We start from the raw sequence: 19202 nt of genomic DNA, 5'->3' as shown, positions 1-19202 counted from the left end.
CTACTCTCTGGGCCTCTGTTTCCTCATCTGCAAAATAGGGATAATTAAAACTATAATAGTAGTAAACACTGTTATCCCAATTTTGCAGAGTTGTTACGAGAATTAACTGAGAGACTGGCCCAACTGCCTCCCACAGCGGCAAGGCTATGGGCCCTAACTCTGTGCTTGGGTCAAGAAGTTGGGCCAGGTTGAAGAGCGACCTTCTGAAGCAAGTGGTATCAGCAGTCTTGTACCAGTTAAGCCACCTTGGGTGGGGGCCACCAGTGAGTCAGCTGCCTAGGCAAGCCCACTTGGGACTGCTTGGCAGGACCTGCCATTAAGGATCCTGTACCTTCTACAACCTTGAGTCACAGTGAGGGGCGGGGGGTCAAGAATGCTGAAGAGCCCTCATGCCCCAGCAACTGTCAAGTGGGCAGCATAGATTACAGCAGAAAGGCATTCTTTCCTCTCCTTCTTTGCTGTTCCGCATAGGTGCAACATTCCTCGCCACCCCTGCTCAGACCTGCCCCTCTGCCCAGGCCTGACATGCACGCCCTTCCCAGCCCAAGGGCCCAGTGCCCAGTACTGGAGGAGCTGACGTTCCTAGGGCTGCAAGCCAGCACCTCCCCTGCCTGCTCTCCCTGGGGCTTACCTTGCAGTTACAACCCAGGTGATATCGATAGTTCAACCCCTTGCGCTGGGAGAGGGTGAGCTGGTCCCACCTTGCTACGAAGTTACACAGTCCTGTGTACATCTTGCCATCATAGACACGGCCTAGAGGAGGAAAGGGATAAGGGGAGAGTTATTTTGTCCAGAACCCAGCCAGAAGAGAAGGAATTCATGCCTACTGAGTAACCTCCTTGGGCCAGGAAATGTCTGTACTGTGTACTTTTCAGTCCCATGATTTTATTTCATCCTCTCCAATACCTTTTAGGATGGATTGTATTCCCAATTTCCAAATGCAGAAAATTAAGCTTGGAGAGGTTAAGCGATTTGTGGAAGATCCACAAACCCAGTGAGCACTGGAGCTGGGGTCAGAGACCAACTGTTTTCACATCAATGGCTTTTTGGGCTTGCTTTTGTTTTTTTCCTTTTCTCCACTGATTGCCTAAAGGTGGATAACTTTAATAGACAGACCTAATAGGTTGACTGAGATGTGGAGAGCAATAGGTACTAGCAATTTCTTTTTACTTATAGTAAAGCTGAGAAATTGCAAAACTAGGAGATTTCCTCCCCAGTCAGTGGTAGAATGGAGACTAAAACCCAGCCTTGTAAAGCAACTACTCCAATAAAAATTAATTAATAAAAAATAAGTAAAACCCAGCCTCACGTAGGAACTTCAAGCTCCACCACCGGCCAAGTAAGATAGACTCAACTCTAGATAACTCCTTACAATTCAGTGGGCACATCACCAGGGACCTGAGAACACTGCTGGGTCTACAACTCCTTCATCCTCTGAACTGAAGAGCAGTGGACCTTGGCCAAACCCTGACCTAGATGCTGGAGTTGGCCATTACCTGTCAGCAGGTACTGGTACTTGTTGACCTCAAGCTTAAGGCCACAGAGACTTTCAGAAGCTTCTGTGTGGATGTACTGCACATGGGGCATCTTGGTGAATCCTCGATACATCTGTGGGCAGAAGGAATGTCATGAGAGGAGGACCAGACCTCAGAACACATGCTGTCATTTGGGCTGTGGGATCGGATTTCCTTTATAGGCCACTGTGGCCGGTCTCTGAACTACCTACCCAAGGGTCTTCACTCCAGAGCCAAAACCACCTGCTCCTCTCTCTTCTGAGCCAGGGTTGGTGCCTTCCCCAAGAAACCTTCCCATCCAGCCAGTCACACCTTCCATTCCATTTTATAGGTGAGGAGCCCAAGGCCCAGGCAGGTTAAGTGGCTTGTCTAAGGCCACACAGTTGGTGAGTGGCAGAGACAGGAATGTAAGCAGGAGAACTTGTTCTTAACCATTATCCTATTCCATCTCCCTGGCAGCCTCACAAGCTCATGGCTAAGGGCCTCTAATGCAGGCAGGTGCCATTTATAGCTATGTGCCTCCTTCATCAGCATGTGCTCAGAGTCACTGGTGTGAACATAATGGAGGCTGAACCCACTTGGTGATTCCTGGTTAAGTCCACGAGCGTTCTGCGGGCCCTGATCTGTTGAGACAACTGTTAACCATGTGAACTGGCAGGGGTGGGAGGGGGCACCGAGGTGTTGCCGAATCCCATTATCCCCCATGATGGCTGATGGGCTCTGGGATTATCCCAAGGGTTTCCAATAAGACAGTGTTTCTGCTTTAGTTCTGGCATGCGTTGTTAATTTACTTATGGTAATTAATAAAAAGCCAGACATCACCTCACTGGTGTCTCATCTAAGTGTCTCCCACTCAATCTAATGGGCTGTTTTTTCTCCCTGTTTTCTTTTAAGTGGTGATTGCCTGGCAGGGGTAGGTGGTCCATGAGCCCCCCCTGCCCCCTGCCCCCGCCCCACCATCATAATGGGTTTATTGGACTGACAGGGTTTGGGAGCCACTTCCTTTTTAAGGGGAGTGCTGTTGTGATTGTGTACAACCATCACTGCAGGTGCTTTTAATTGACGTGGCCTCCCTTCTCAACCCTCTTCTCCCTCAGGGCTCTCCAGCTAAACAAGGAAGTGCAGCCAAGAGCAGGGGGTAGGGGTGACTTCTGTCTTTACTCAGTTTTCAGTTATGCCACGGGGGGCAGGGGCATGTCACATCCTACCCCCCAGTTCCTCAGTGGTGGATGGTGCCTCTCTGGCTCTAATAGGAACCATTCCTAAGAGGGCTGCTGTGTGCATGCCATCATGTGTGGCCTTGGGAGAACGTCCCTTGAACTTACTCCCAGACCGAGCAACTTCTCGTTTTGGTGTGGATTACCCTTGACTTTTTGGCAAGTGTTCCAACTCAGTACTCACTCTAGGTTTTTCAGGACAGCCTATTGGAGCCTCAGTTTATTCCATGTTGGTCTGTTCCCTTTTTCTCCTCTCTGCTTCATGAGTGAAAATCAAGCCCCTGCCCAGTAAGAACTCAACTTGTTGAAATCAGCTTAGTATCATTGCTACTTTTGAATTGAAGAACACCTTATTTTAACATGGTTTCTAGCACTTACACACAAAGTCAGAATCTTAATACATTATAAATGACTGAGTCTGACAAATACAGAGCAGCCTTTTAGAGTCAATTCTGAAAATAACAATACATTTGTAGTAAATGTATGGTAAAGTTAGGCAGATTTCTATTCATTTTGTTGTCTTTTCTTTATATTAATCTAGCTTAATCTAAATATTGATCCTAAAGTATTAGTATGTCTGTAGCTATAGAGACCTAGAATTGGTTTGAAAAATTTTAAAGGGTTATAATGGGTTTATAATGTCCTAAAATCAGAGAATCTCAGAATTGGAAAGGTGGTTAATCTAGTCCAGCCAGTGCAATGGAAGATTAATGGTAAACTCAGGTTCTATAGACAGACAGCTAGAGTCTGTATCTTGTCTCTGCTACTTATTAGCTTCTTGGAAAGTTGTTTACTATCTTTGGGCCTCAGTTTCTTCATCTCTAAAATGGGGCAAAGCACCTGATGCAAAGAACTGACTCATTGGAAAAAAACTCTGATGCTAGGAAAGATTGAGGGCAAGAGGAGAAGGGGGTGACAGAGGATGAGATGGTTGGATGGCATCACTGACTCAGTGGACATGATTTGGAGCAAACTCCAGGAGATAGTGAAGGACAGGGAAGCCTGGCACGCTGCAATCCAGGGGGCTGCAAAGAGTTGAACATGACTTAGTGACTAAACAACAACAGCCAACTGACTTTGTAAGGTGTTTTTGAGAATTAAATGCCTTAGAATAGCACCTGGCACACATTTAGTTAAAGTTAGTTTAAAGTAAGTTATACTGAAGTTCGGCATGAGCAGACAGAAGAATTTGGTCCCCTTCTTCCTACATGTCTTGCCCAGCCTCGTCTCTTGGTACAAAATAGTTAAAGCTGGTTTCAGAAGTGGCAGGTTGCTCCTTCCCCACTCCCCACTGCCTTTATTGAGGTGTGATTGACAGATAAAAGGTGTATCAATGTAAGGTATGCAAAGGTTATTTTGATATATGTATAGAAAGTGAAGTCACTCAGTCGTGTCCGACTCTTTCGACCCCATGGACTATACCTGTTAGGCTTCTGCATCCATGGGATCTTCCAGGCAAGTTTACTGGTGTGGGTTGCTATTTCCTCCTCCAGGGGATCGTCCCAACCCAGGGATTGAACCCAGGTCTCCTGCATTGCAGGCAGACTCTTTACCGTCTGAGCTACAAGAGGGCTTACAAAAAGCCTACAGCACCTGGTATTTCCAGGCGGTCTCCCATCCAAGTACTAACCAGGCTCAACCCTGCTTAGCTTCTGAGATCAGACGAGATGGGGCGTGTTCACGGCGATATGGCCGTAGATATATGTATACGATGTGATTACCACAAGAAGCTAGTTAACACATCATCACCTCACATAGTTACCTTTTTATGTGTGAGAACACTTAACATCTACTCTCCTAGCAACTTTCTGGTATGCCGTACAATGTTGTCGCCTATAGTCCCCATGCTGTCCATCAGATCTCCAGAACTCACACATACTTCAGTACTGAAAGTCTGTAACCTTTCACCAATATCTCCCATTTTCTGCATCTCCTAGATCCTGATAACCACCATTCCACTCGCTGTTTCTAAGAATTCTACTTTTTTTAGATTTCACAAATAAATGAGGCTATGTAATATTTTTCTTTCCATGTCTGGCTTATTATACTCAGCATAATGTCCTCCAAGTTCACCTATGTTGTCACAAATGACAAGATTTCCTTTTTTTAAGGCTGAATAATATTCCATTATAATATTTCATTGCTCTCTCTCTCTGTATATATATATATACACATACACATACACACACATATACATACCCACACACCACACTGGACTTTACAAGCCTCTTGGCCTTGCTTCGTGGATAGTAAGTACCTGAAGTTCCAAGAACTTAACTTCCCTTGGAGTGAAGGAACAAGTAATGTGGGAAAGAAATTTCTGAGTTTGGGGAGTTTTACCTATTTCTTATGGAATGCCGTCTGGTCTTGATCAATATTCGCAGCATGAACTGTCACCACTTTGTCAGATATTTCTGGCTTGCCTGTGGAAGACCAGCACTGTGCTGGACGCTGCTTTATAGCCTGAACTCATTTAAACTCATGCTGGCTCTTATAAGCAGTTGAGTTTCAGAGGCAGTAAGAACCTGCCTGAAGTACCAAGTGCTTGGATTTTCTCTCACAGATCAGGCTGTCTAGCTGGGGAGGTAGAGCACAAGAGAACAGAGTCACAGGCATTAGGCTGTGGAGGGGCTCCCCCTCCCTGTGGGCCGGCCGGAGGGAGGAGGAGAGCAGGGAGGGGGTGGCCAGAAAGGCTTCCAGCTGGAGCTTCAAAGACGAGATGCTGCCATTGCTCATTTTGATTAGACAAAGCCCTGAAGGAAGGAAGTCCCGGGGGCCAGGCAATCCGATTGTCCAGCAGATCTGTCCTCCCCAGGGTCAGGACATGCACAGCACATGACCAGCGGGCCTTCCCATGGGACTTCCCCTGAGACCAGCTGGGACATCATATCCCCCACATGCTGTCCCCTGTGGCCAGTCTGAGATTGGGTTTCCTTGGCATAAACTATAGCCACAGCAAAGCAGATGCTTTCTCATAGTTCTGATGAGAGATAAGCTCCCCAAAGATTAGAACATCCAATTCTGGAAACTTCCACCTTTGCTCCGCAGCCCAGCACCCCAGCCCCAGCTAATCTCCAAGTTTGAGTTTGCAATAAACTGCCTCAACATTCTAACACCCTCTCTGTCTCTCCTCTGCACATTCAAGATATACCTGAGAGGATGACCAGAGGCTCCAGAATTAGCATATGGGAGAGGGTCTGCCTGCCTTTCATCTGGTGAGAAATTTGGGGGTGAGAGTTTGGGAACTCAGAAAAGAGAGAGGTCAGATAGCGTAGCTCAAATTCTCACATCTTCTGAGTTCCTTTAGCCGTGCTTTAAGGGAGTCCTTGCTTTCCCCAGCTGACTCTCTGGGTAGACTCTAATCCTCTAGAACAAAGCGCCCAGGGACCAGTGCCAAAACTCCTGCAGGCTCCCCTCTCAGGCCTCTTTCCCTTTCTTCCTACAAAGACTTTTTCCATACACCCTTTGCAAGTCAAGAGCTACACTGCTGGATGACAAACCCACAAACCCAAGCTAACCTCCTTTTGTTTCCTAGGGGAATTAGATACAAATGGTGTGTTGGGGGGAGCCCCTAAAGTGGGCGGAAAGGGTGAATCAGCCTGCTGCTCTGTAATCTCCTTGTAGGCAAAAACTCTAATTTCACTCTAGTCACCAGTTTCTAACTAAATGATCTTGACTGTTGTATAATCTTTCAAGTCTCACCTGTAAAATAGAGGATAATGTTTATCTGTTTCATCGAGTTGTTGTGAGGACTGACCCATGCAAAGGCTTATCAGGATGCATGGTACATAGTAAATGTTCATTCATTGTTACTTGTATGGAGCTTTGTGTTCATTATAACAATTATCTTTGTATCCTCAGCTCAGAAAAGCACAGTTCAAAGCACAGAGAGGGCAGGGAGGAAGAGAGAAAGGAAGTGAGAGAGGGGAAGAAGGCCTACTCCTGCTCCTCTGTCCTGCACCTTCTCAGACTAGCCGACTGGTACCTGGAGACCAGCAGAATCCAGTGGCCTCTCTGGATAGAAGGGCAGTGACCAGTTCTATGGTTTATTTACTAGTGGGCTGGTAGCAGGGGCAGAGTTAACAAAGGTACTAGATGGTGGTTGATGATCGAAGTAGGATTTCAGGGAGATTTGGGGAGTCATGTAAAGAATACCCAGGGTTGGGAAGGAATCCTGACACCTCAGCTTGGGAACTGGATTTGCCTTTAATGAAATGTGTGATTCTGGGCAACTCATTTCCCTTTGAGCCTCTGTCACAAGTAAGACAGGGAATTTTCTTTTCTAATGCCCAGCACTCTGATCCATGGGCCTGGGTGAAAGATGGTGAATGAACAGCATAAGACCAGCATCTTGGGAATGGGTGTGTTTTCTCTGAAGCAGATAGGTGAGCAAGCGTCATTTGGCCTCTAAACGATGCCCAGGGGCTTTCTTACCCCAGTGAGGCAGGAACAGGACATTGTGCCCACAGCAAGGCCTCTGGTGACCCTGGCATCCAGGCCCTGAAGGAAGGAGAGGAGCTGGGCAAGCTTAGGAACTGCTGCCCCCAGCTCTTCCCCTCCCAGCGCTCTGCTAGCCTGAGCCTCTCTCACAGTGTGAAGGGCTGTTTCAGAGCAGACAGGGGAAGCACCCTGTCTTTAAGGTTCAGCCCCATGAACCTTATTGACATTTCTCCCGGCAATCTTGATTCCAGCTTGTGCTTCTTCCAGCCCAGTGTTTCTCATGATGTACTCTGCATAGAAGTTAAATAAGCAGGGTGACAATATACAGCCTTGACGTACTCCTTTTCCTATTTGGAACCAGTTTGTTGTTCCATGTCCAGTTCTGTTGCTTCCTGACCTGCATACAGGTTTCTCAAGAGGCAGGTCAGGTGGTCTGGTATTCCCATCTCTTTCAGAATGCTGAAATGTTCAGCATTCAGGTTCAGCCCTCAGGCAATGTCTGTGCCTGAGGTTCTCCTGAACCTCTGCCTTTGTCTAATCTGCTTTTGCATCTGCTTGCCAGCTGCCAGGGGTTACGCAGTGGGTTTTTGGGTTGTTACTGCTCTTGTTGGTCCCCCCTCCACCCACTTTTCTTTCCCCATGGCCGTCTGAAGACATAAGTTGGTCCCATGACTAGGCTTGGGCAGCCAAGGGCAGCTGGCCAGGGCTGACTCTGGACATTACATAACCAGAAGGCTGTGGATGTTTCCAAAATTGAATCCAAAGCAACAGGTTCCACAAACTCAGTACATCTAACCTCGGGCTTCAGGACGCAGGAATTATGAGGCCTGGAGGTCTGCCTCCAAGGTGGCTGGGTACCACCCATGGCTGTGTCTCTCCCTACTTCTCAATCCTACCCACGAATTGTTTCCTCTGCAGGGTTTCAGGCCAGTGGGTTTCACCCTCATTCCCTCATTATATGGACAAGCATTTACTGAGTCCCTGTTGGTCCCACTCTAATTGCTGGGAATGCAAATATGAGCACTGAGTTGTACTCAGGCTGGCAGTCCACTGGGACCTGGGCACACCCCATCTCAAACTCCTGATTTGCCATGCACATGTCTGCTCTGACTATAGTTCCTAAACATAGGGACCGCATCTCCCTTGTGGCCTCCACAGTTCCTCGCACAGAGTGCTGCATGCAAGGAGGTGCTTACAAAGTGAGGGAGAGGGATGATGGACCAGCTGCCAAGCTGTTCAGGGTAGAGCCCCAGTCCTCTGTGCCAAGGCACCCAAACTAGCTCCTGCTTAGAAGCAACACAGTCCATGTCCCAGGGCACTTAGAATCCTGAAATGCCTGAGCCAGGAGGGCTCTTAGGAGTGCTCAGTCCAACCCCACACTGTTAACAGATGGCAAAACTGAGCCCAGGAAAGGGGACAGTTCTAAAGCAAGTGAGCTAAGTGGAGGGATGGAGCTGAGACTAGAAGGTGGGTTCTCTAGGTTTCGAATCTGATGTGCTTTTTCTAAAGGCATGCTTCCTGAATGTGTTTCCAAATGTTAATGTGCTCACAAATATACTCAGTTATATGAATGTGCTTAGTAGATGATGCTAACTACTGGGATGTGAGAAGACAATTAAACCCAGGAAAATAGAGAGAGAGGGTGCGGTTCCTACTTTGGCTTGAGGTTCCTATGATGTAAGTTCAATGTAAAGTTTTGAGAGGTCAAACCTAAGTTTTAACCTTAGTGACTACATAAAAGTAGGCATTGTTTAATCCTAAAAAGCCAAACCTCAGAAGAGCCCGAAGAGACCATCTAGTCAACATTCCTACCTGCCCCCATTTTATAGATGGAAAGACTGAGGCCCAGGGAGGGGCAGTGACTTAGCCAATAGCTCATAGTAACTAGATAACAGGACTGTCTGCTGTCTGGTTTCAGAGCCCAGCTTCTTAACAGCTGCCTCTGAGGGACTCCACCTGCCCTGGCTCTGGGATAAAACAGCCACCATCACCACCACCCCTCCCTTTCTGCTGCCTCTTCTACGTCCTCTCCTGCCAGGTACAGGGGCTATGGCTGGGGCTCAGACACCAAGCAAACACACCGTCTAAGTCCAATTCCACTTGCCTCCACTGGCCAAGACTCTCTGACACAATCCTTGCCCCCCACCCACCCCCAAACCCTCCTGGAGCCTGGGATCGGGCTATCACTCACCTTCATCTGCTTGATGGTGTAGACCAGCGTGCCAAAGGGCCCCTCCTTCACCAGCTTTTTCCCTACCACCTTGGCCCGGATCACTGGAGAAAAAGGCAAAACAGGGAGGTTAGAGAGGCCTGAACCACATGAGGGACCACATCTCAGGGCAGGCACCCAGCTGCCGGTGTGCTTGGAATTGCTTTCTTAGTAACAGTGAGGCAACTAGAATAGATGATTGTGTTTGTAAGAGCAAGAATTCAGATAAGAAACCCTGGGATGGGGGGAGAAGGGGGCAGGGAGAAGTGGAAGAGAAAAGGAAAGCAGACATCTTTGGAGATAATTTCCCTAAATGTTCATAATTGCTGTCCAGAAATTTCTAGGCTGCAGTCACCCCTGGAGGAGTGACTCTATGGTTTCACCATAATCCAAAATCTTCTCCTGTCAGAGCTTCCTGCCTTCTCTTCATTGCACCTCTGATAATCCTGTGGTCTCTCAGACCCCTTTCTGAGCTCTTCCTCATTTGGGACTCTTCCTTTGCATGACTAGATTTTGCCACATCCTAGTACACCCACAGGGTTGTGATGCACCCTAGTTTCCCTCCATGCCCCAGCTGGCACTGGGATGGGGCCCTTGGTACCCAGCAGTTAGATGCCATGGGATACAGTAGAGAGCAGCTCAGTGAGGGTGTGGTAGAGGAAGAAACAGTTGGGAGCAGGGGCTTAGGAGCCAACTGAACTTTCCTAATCCCAGCCCTTTTCTTTATGGTTATTATGATTGTGGACAAGTAACTTTGTTTCTGGCCTCCACCTTCTTCTATAAAACAGGATAGTAATGTTGCCAGTTACCTGAATTGATTAGGCAAGATAATGCATGTGAAACTCTTGGCACTATATATATCTTGGACAGAGTGTATATTAGGTAAATGTTATTACTATCATCCTTATTATCATCATCATTGGCAAAATGAAATAGGCTGACCATGGAAGGATTGTTACTACAAAAAAACACAGCTCCCATTTATTGCACACCTACTATGTGCAAAAGTACATTTTACTTATTTACCCTTCACAATTGCCTTACAAGGTCAGTATTAACATCCACATTCCACAGATACAGAAACTGAAAGAAATGTAACCACTTCCTCTTTCTGAGCCTCAATTTTCTTATCTGTAAAGAGAATGTACCACCTATGTCAGGGAATTGGAATGGGGATTAAACAAAATATCATATGAAATTTCTTATTACAACATCTGGATGAAGGGAATTGCTCAGTAAATATTAGTTGATTATGAATATAAAAAGAATTAGAGAGATCCAGTATGACAAAGACTTTTAAGAGAGGCATTTACTATATGCAGTAAGAACACAGAGAAAAGAGGGATTGTCTTGGAGATTATAAGAGGCTTCTTTTTCTATAGTATGTAAAGAAGAAGCACCCAACAGTTGTCTTCAAATAGATCTTAAAGACGGAACTCGGAAACTGTGAAGAAGTTGCATTTATTGACTCAGCCAAAGAAAAAATTGTCTAATAATAAGAACTAGCACCAAAGTCAGAGAGATTGAGGTGGTGCCATCATAGGGTCAGGTCTCCATCAAAGGGAGCTGGATGCTCTCATTGAGTTAACTGCTCAGTCATGTTTGACTCTGCAACCCCACGGACTGTAGCCTGTCAGGCTCCTCCGTCCATGGGATTTTCCAGGCAAGAATACTAGAGTGGGTTGCCATTTCCTGCTCCAGGGGATCTTCTTGACCCAGGGGTTGAACCTGGGTCTCCTGCATTGCAAGCAGACTCTTTACCGTCTGAGCTACCAGGGAAGGACCTTAACCAGAATGGAATGGATTTTGCATTTATAGTAGCCATGTTTGAATTACAGATTGAATTCTTTCAGTTCTAGGATCTTATCACTCTTTTTTACCTTGGGTTGCACTTAGCCCAAAAAAGAGTAGGTGCTCAATAAATTTGTCAAATAGGTTACCCTTTACACACACACACGCATGTGCACACACACACATGCACACACACATACCTGCCTATTCTGGTAAATCTGTTATCCTTCTCCATTTTGGATGCCCCACTGTGTTTCTCAATTCATCGTCTATTCCCCTACTCCAGCTGAATCCTATCCTGTTTCTCCCCAGATGAGCTTAGAGTCTACTCTCGTAGTCAGACATGAAGTCAGGCCCCAGATGAATCAAGGGCCCCTCCAAACCTTAGCTGCCAGGGATGGCAAAACATGGAACGTATTGGCAAGTTTAGCAATTTAGGCAAGGCAGCTCGGTGTGAAAGAGGCAAGTGATTGTTTCCAAGTCTGCTGTAAAAAAAAAAGAGCTTGGCGAGATCCCAGGCCAAGCTCCCTAAAGATTCTGCCTCCACCTTTGTGTCCAACTTTGAAACAGCATCCTTGGCAGGAAGCCATCCTCCCAGAGGCCCCAGGGACTATTTCCTCTACATTAACTCCCACAGGCAGGTTGTAACAGCTTAACTGTTGGGCAGAAGGCATCTTTGCCAGGACTTTCCTATTGATTCTTCCTGAATTGATTTGGCTTCATCTGCTGCTGCTTCATTAATACAGAAGGTAAACGAAAGAGTGAGCCCTTGGCTTGGGAGGGAAAAAAGCAGAAGGGATTCCTTTAAATAGTAACATCTACCCTTTCCTGGCTCAAAAATGGCTTGCCTTCGTTTAGACATAATATGTCATAAGCAGACCTGTTCTGTAAAGCTGGCTACTTCTGGAAGCTTCTGCATGCACAGGGAGCCAGTTCCTTCCTTACCCTGAAATGGTCTGAGCTTAGAGTCTTTCATCTGAGAATAGTTCAGGGGAAAGTAAATTTCTGTAATCAGGAAGCCACATTTGAGTTTGAGCTCCATTTTGTACGGCCTCAGGCAAACTCTTGTGTCCCCAGAGCTCCTTCTTCCTAAATCTCTCTGTCTTGGCCCCAGTGCCCCTCACGTGGCTTTTAAGTGATGTACTTATTACTAGTGAAGAGCAGCATGACATAGTATTGAAGAGCCTGGTCTCTGGAACCTGACTGCCTGGGTCTGAATCCAAGCCCTGATGCTGTGTGACCTTAGGAAAGTTACTAAGCCTCTCTATGCCTTTGTTTCCTAATCTGTGACAATATCTCATAAAGTTGCTGTGAAGGTTAAGTAGTACAAACACCAAGGACAGTGTGGCTCATCCCAAACCCTATGTGTTTGCCATCACTATTATTAGTATTTCTGCTACTACCATGACTTCTGTTATGTGTCCATCCTTAGCATCTTTAGGCTTCTGACATGCACTGTAAGCTAAGGTCTGGGGCTTCTCCTTAGGACGAGGAGAAAGACAAGCTCATCAAAATACTCTGGTCTTGTAAAATTTCATTGAGAGGTAGGGGATAAGATACTAACTGGTCAGAACAAACTTCAGTTCAGTTCAGTCACTCAGTCGTGTCTGACTCTTTGTGACCCCATGAACCGCAGCACGCCAGGTCTCCCTGTCCATCACCAACTCCCAGAGTCCACCCAAACCCATGGTGCCTATCCCATCTCATCATCCATATGTAACCCAAGAGGGACCTGCCAGGACCAAACAAGATCCCATGGTCCTGGTCCAGAAAGACTGAGGCAGGATGACCCAGCACAGAGGCCACACCAATGTTTTCCGTACAAAAACAAAATTGCATTAAACTGAACTGAAATAACATTCTGCTCTCACAAATAGATCTGCAAAGTCCGTCCAAAGTAAAATCACTGGCCAATCCCAAATCCGCCTATTTGGTCGGTGAATTAATATGTCTTTATTTGCTTCGGTTTTTCCTCTGCAATTCAAATTGTGTGCTATTTTGTACTTTCCTGTTTGGCAATCAGGATGCCCCCAAGGCATTTGCTGGCCCAGGGACCAGAGTGGACAGGGGAGGTGCAGGGAGGTCATGGTTCAGCAACAACAGAAAACAGTTTCCAAACTTGAAGTTGGCAGCACGTCTGACCATTCCCACCACCTTGATGTAGCAGCTGGAAGCCAGCTGCACAGATGGGCTTGGCTGGACACAGGTTTTCTTTATTTTCTTCCACGCTGGACAGCAGCCCCCACATTGTCTCCCCAGTGCCCTCCACCAACTGAACCTACATGGGCGTAAACTGGATAGGCGTCCGGGAGAATGGGTTGGGTACTGTTGGAGGTGACAACAAGAAATAGAAGTCCCATTTCCCACCTCCAGCGAGTTCCTTCTAGCAGGAAGACAAAGTTTAAAATTTCATGGCTAGCACCAGTCAGAGAAGTGGGAGTGAGGTGTAGCCTAAATCTCAATCTTGGGGGCCTTTTATACTCCTGGGTTTCTGAATGTATGGAGTTCAAAAGAAATATTTTAATTTAAAAGCAGATAAGAAGAAATTGACCAGGCTATATGTACTTATACAATTGGCATATAGATATTTAAATGTATGTGCTTGTGAGTCTCTTTGCGACCCCATGAACTATAGCCCACCAGCTCCTCTGTCCATGGGATTTTCAGGCAAGAATACTAGAGTGGGTTGCCACCATTTCCTGCTCCAGGGAATCTTCCTGACTCAGGGATGGGACCCTGCATTGTAGGTGGATTCTTTTACCCACTGAGCCATTGGGGGAAGCCCAAATATATGTGGGGCCCTCATAAATATATAATACATCTTAGGATCCAGGTACAAACATGTATCTCTATAGAATTATCTTTATTTCCTTTAAATAATTTTTTTATTTTGGGGGGGGAGGAATAATAAGTGCTTGCAAAAACAAGCAAAACAAGGCACATCCCTTCCAGAAATAATTGTATGCTGCTTGCTCCCACACATCCATGGTAATATAGACCACAAGCAGCATAAATTTTAAACGAAAACCAATTTTGATGCCAACAGGGTTCTGCTTCCAATGCAGCTTACTGGTGTGCCCCGAAAGTGCACATCTGCTGTTCATCAGCATATTCAGAGATTCAGAAAGGGGCCATGAGCTGGCCCTGCCTCTCATCCTCTCCTTCCACCTCCTATCCAACCATCTTCAATCAAATCCAGACCTTTCTGCTCCAAACTGTTTGGAATTTGGCTAAGTTTGACAGCAAGGATCCCTTACCTGAATTAATGTTTGCCAAGGGAAGACCTTAGATTCTACCTATCTTTTAGTATCCTGTCAAGAGCAGTACAGATCCTCTCCGTGATGTAGGAGTTGATTCAGCCATCTCATGGTCTAGTGGGTGAGATACTACCTCTGACACAGACAAACACACACACACTGCCCCACACCTGTCTCTCAAAGGCCCTTTTGCTGGCTTACCGTACAGTATTTAGGACAACAGCGAGAATAACTAAGGCACATCTGGCCAGAAGACAGAATGAACTTCTCCAAAAGCAGAAATCACTATTAATGTCAACCCCAGAGAAGGGATGTCCTGACAGCAGCAGGCAGGATCTAGGTAGGTACAAAAGCCTGGACCCTGGGATCACCCATCTCTTGGGCCTGAACTTAAAGGAAGAGAGGGGTCTGGGAGTTTTAAAATGATGCCCACTTCCATGGAAGCACTCTAGAAATCAGGAAGGAGGGATGTCTGCAATCCAGCTTGTCTAATGGTCACCTGATGTTTATTTGCCAGTTGTCATTCTCAACAGGGTGACAAAGGAAAGGTCCTTTCTGAGGCCAGAGTACTCACAATAAAGGCAATAAGCAACAGATTCTATAGCCCACCTGGCTCAGCCACCAAGCAATTCTCACTTTCTATGCATCATGGACAGCCTGCATTTCAGCCTCTGCAAGTAGGGCAGAATCAGGCTCTATCTCTTCTCCAGCTGCCTTTCCACTAATTAACCCTCAGTTCCTTGCCTTTCTTTGCATCACATCAGCAAGTCTAGGGAAGAGGGAAGGAACTAGAATGCATTGGTGACAACTACCATGCATGGAACCCCTCTGATGTGCCAAGCAGTGTGTACATGTTATCGCATTCTATCCTCGTGGCAACCCTATGAGGTGACTATTATGGTCCCCATCCTCCAACTATGGAAAAGAAAATCAGATACCCTGAGAACAGTTTTGCGTCCCAGTGGGGAAAAAATTGGTAGGCCCTCAAGAAAGCAGACTGGCTCCAAACTTTTCCGTGAGATTTGTACTGACTCCAAGAGTTCGTACTTTTTCTGCACCTCCCCTCCCCCACTGTCAGTGCTGCTAAGAATCAGACAAGACTGTTTCTAGGAGGAAGAACTCCTTTATAATCCCCTCTGACCCCCACATCCTCTTGACTACCCACTTCCCTTTCCAATCACTGACATACATGTCCTCTGATTAGTAACAGGAATCCACAAGTAATCACCATCAGCAATATAACAGAGTATCACCTGTTTAGCACCCTGTGCTCCCCAGCAAGGCTTTCAGGGAAGAAGAAAAAAACCACAAAACCTAATGGTCCATGAGGTTTCTCACAACACTATAAGCCTGAGGTTAATCAGAGTGATTAATTAGGTGAGGCAATGCACATGTAAAGAGGCACTTTGTAACCCTGAAGCTAAACAGATGATATATGGCCATGTTGCTGGTGGTGAGTGCTTGTAGATTCTCTGATGTACTAACCAGAGGGAGACAACCAGGGACCCAAAAGATTCCTATAATTCAGCCTTTCCTCATCTACTGAGAGTCTTTAGCATCCGCCTCCCGTGGCCTTTTCAATCACCTCTTCAATTATCTGCTGCCTCTTTGGGGACACTTTGATGACACTTTGATGATGTCTATGTTTGAGGAAAGGGCCTTAGGAATTAAGGGTGGGAGGCAGAGGCCTAAGGGGTCCACCCTAACCGAATCCTTCTGGTTCCCAGTCCGTTTGTCATGACCACCCCAAACCCCAAAAGCCCCTCTGGAAAAACTCAGAAGCTGAAAGGTCAGATCAGGAAAACCTTATGGAAGTGACCATGATACACTGGAATGAACATGCATGGAGCACATGGGACCTGGATGAAGTTGTTGCCCTATCTCTGTGTGACCCTGGGCAGGACACTTCCTATCCAAGCTTATAAATTGGTGTAATGATTACCAAGCTCAAAAGGTGCCTATGATGACCTCATGCCTCTCCCCAACTCTGCCAAAACTGCTGTCACCCATGACCTCCCCGGTACTCAGTCCAGTCAGCAGAGGGTTCTTCACCCTCCTCTTACTCACATGCAGCCTGTGCTATTCATACCAGCTGTACAGCTGACAGCTCCCACATTTTACATCCTCCAACCCAGAACTTCCATGACCTTTGACTTACATATCCAAGAGTCTACATTTATATATCTGGAAGTCTAAGACAACATCTCAAATTCAACCCATCCAAAGCTGAGCTCCTGTTAACAACCCTCAACCACACCTCAGCCTCCCATCGGCTTCCCCATCTCAGGAAATGGCAACTGGCTCCACACCAGCACAGCACCTCCTTCCTACTTTCCTTCACGCCAAACAAACCACCCTTTCCGGGCCTTTGCCTTTGCAGCCCTGCTGCTAGAGCACTTTTCCTTCAGTAGCCACATGACCCCCTCCTTCACCTGGTCAGGAGGCCTCCTCCGACCCCCCACATCCTTCCCCCAGGCATTCCCTATATCTGCCGGCCAGCCTTACTGTGCTCAACACACCAGCCACCATCTGCCGTATTATAGAGACCTTGTGTGTTCATTAATTGTCTCTCCCAACTAGAATGTAAGCCTCATGAGCAAGCAGGGTCTTTGTTCTATAACTACTGTAGCCCAAGCAACCAGAAGAGAGCCTGGCAGATAGCAGGCCCCCAATATGTATTTGCTGAGCGCATGAAGCTAAAAGTGCCACCCACATGGAGGACAATTTGAAAGGAAAAAAAAAAAGCTCCTCTGAACAAGTTCTGGAAAATGACCAAGTCTTTCTGAGACTTATTCTATCAAAAGGGGCTAATGGCAGGTCCCAGTTCACAAGGTCAGATAAACATCTGCCCAGTGATAGTTTATTGACTATTGTACTAAGTTCACAGGGATCTGGAGATAAATGAAGCCCTGGAGGAACTTGGAACAGAGTTACTGTGAAATATGAAAGACAGGAAGGGAAACAAGTGAATGGTATTCAAACCTGGCAAACACAGCCAGTATGCCACAAAGAGGGGCAAAGCCTGTCCCAGGGAAAGGTGTCAGGAGCTCCCTAGAGGTGGCATCTGATTTGGGTCTTAGCTCATCCTGGTGAAGAGACTCCGTTTGCTTTATCTGAATCCAGAGGAAATATAATAGAAACCTGAACCAGACTTGGTGGGGAGAGCGTAAGGAGAACAGCTGGGAGTGAGCAGAGTCCCACCTTTCCGGGAAGAAGGCTCTGGAGAACTTGAGGGGTGCGGGCAGGCAGGGCAGGCTATGTGGAAAAGAATGCTCCTCAGAGAAGTCTCACAAATAGGCTTTTCCTGCATCCTGTCCTGGCCCCCCGAGGGCACTTCTCTCTGTCCATTTCAAAGGCCCTTTTTGTTGATGTCAAAGCCAAGGCCAGACTGTTAAGATGCACTCTCAATCAAGATAGGGAGTCTCCAGTTCAAAGCCTGTCCTGACTAACTCTTTCCTTTAAGTAAAAGTATTAATCTTGGTTTTATTTAAGCAGGTTTTTTTTTGGCAAGAAATAAACCCCTGCGGCTAAAAATAAACCCGAATACACACACACACACTCAGAAAAATCTGGAGGGCTGCAAATCATTTCAACCCAAGTTTCCATCTCAGGGAAAGCTATTAAAACCCGGAGGATATTAAAACCTCTTTCTGCACAGACTCTTGTTTCTCAGTGCCTGCCTGTGTTCTGAGATCCGCCCACCCCCTGCCCCTCTCCCCCCACCGCCACCCCCGGCAAGGCTGTCCTGGGGATGCCCTGTCCTGGGACTCTTGGCAAGGGGCGGAGGGGGCTGGCAGGGTCCTAGCTCTCCTCACCTTGTAAGCACTGGATTTCTGCATGAGCAGGCCGGGAAACACAAAGGGGCCCCTGCTGACGTCTGTTGTATGTGAGATGAAGGGGCCAGAGGAGGGAGGAAAGGAACACAGCCCCAGAGAGGTCAAGTTGCCTGGAATTTAGAAGTTATTGAAAAGGGAACACAAACAAAATCTGCATCTCACTCCTGCTTTCATGTTTCAAATGGTGACCTCAATTTTAATCTTCTAAAAGAGAAAATTTAAGAGTCACTACCTGGCCACATGCCTAGACGTGGCATTAATACATGCCATTTCTAATTCACCTACTTGTAAAGTCAGCTACTCTCAATTTCTTCTAGTGGCAAAGGCCAACTTGGGGGAAAGATAAGGATCATTTGGCCCAGGAAGAGCAAAATGCCAGGACTGGCTGGTCCTTGAATTCGGGGCTGACTCACCTGGGGCTTGAAGACCAACTCTGAAGGGAGATGGTGTTTGTGTGATCTGGGTTTTCTAGGAGGCCAGTAAGGCAGCTGCCCTAAAGTGCTCACCAAGCACAATTAGAGGCACAGAGGCTTTTGCTCTGAGAGTGCGATCAGGAAAGGAGTATCAATATCCCAAAGCACACAAAGTGGGAAAGGTTGGTCCTTCTCCCACAGGCCCCCCTCATTCTCCCAAGAACAAATAGCAGCAACAATCCCATCCTAAGGCTCTCTGGTTTCCCAGCATCGACAGGATTATTTTGAGGAGCTCAACGATGTATATACTGCTTACAGAGCTGGGACCCTACCTCAAGACCTGCCCTCCACAACCTCCGTCACCCCCCATTGCACTTGCCCCACTACACTGGCCTGGCCTGTAATGCCCCTTGTCTCTGTGAGGATCACTTTCTCCCTGGGCATCTGTCCACACAACCTTTCTTCCTGCACAACCCACCCAGCTGAAATGCCACCTCCTCCTGGAAGCGTTCTGTCCATCCCAGG

At 46.9% G+C, this 19202-nt stretch overlaps 2 protein-coding genes and 1 pseudogene across 3 annotated transcripts in view; 1 reads left to right on the top strand and 2 right to left on the bottom strand.

The window, feature by feature from the left end:
* Window positions 1–19202, top strand: part of SYN3 (synapsin III) — a 436230-nt gene that overhangs the window by 129390 nt on the left and 287638 nt on the right. The gene's annotated exons all lie outside the window — the stretch shown is intronic.
* TIMP3 (TIMP metallopeptidase inhibitor 3) overlaps window positions 1–19202 on the bottom strand; it is a 60653-nt gene that overhangs the window by 4390 nt on the left and 37061 nt on the right. The window contains exons 2-4 of one of the 2 annotated variants that reach the window (XM_081591372.1): window positions 9363–9481; window positions 1497–1608; window positions 632–753 (exon numbers count right to left, since the gene is read on the bottom strand). In XM_081591372.1, coding sequence (XP_081447498.1) covers window positions 632–753; window positions 1497–1608; window positions 9363–9481 — 353 coding nt within the window. The remainder of the gene's footprint in view (window positions 1–631; window positions 754–1496; window positions 1609–9362; window positions 9482–19202) is intronic. The other variant, XM_081591373.1, reaches the window with a different exon arrangement.
* LOC145503991 (5S ribosomal RNA) lies at window positions 4313–4431 on the bottom strand (annotated as a pseudogene).

This window comes from Giraffa tippelskirchi, chromosome 4 (genome assembly GCF_054371585.1).
Source record: "Giraffa tippelskirchi isolate mGirTip1 chromosome 4, T2T-mGirTip1v1.2.pri, whole genome shotgun sequence".
Taxonomy (NCBI): Eukaryota; Metazoa; Chordata; class Mammalia; order Artiodactyla; family Giraffidae; genus Giraffa; species Giraffa tippelskirchi.
The sequence above is the reverse complement of the archived record's forward strand: the minus strand, read 5'-3'. Positions and strand labels throughout refer to the sequence as shown.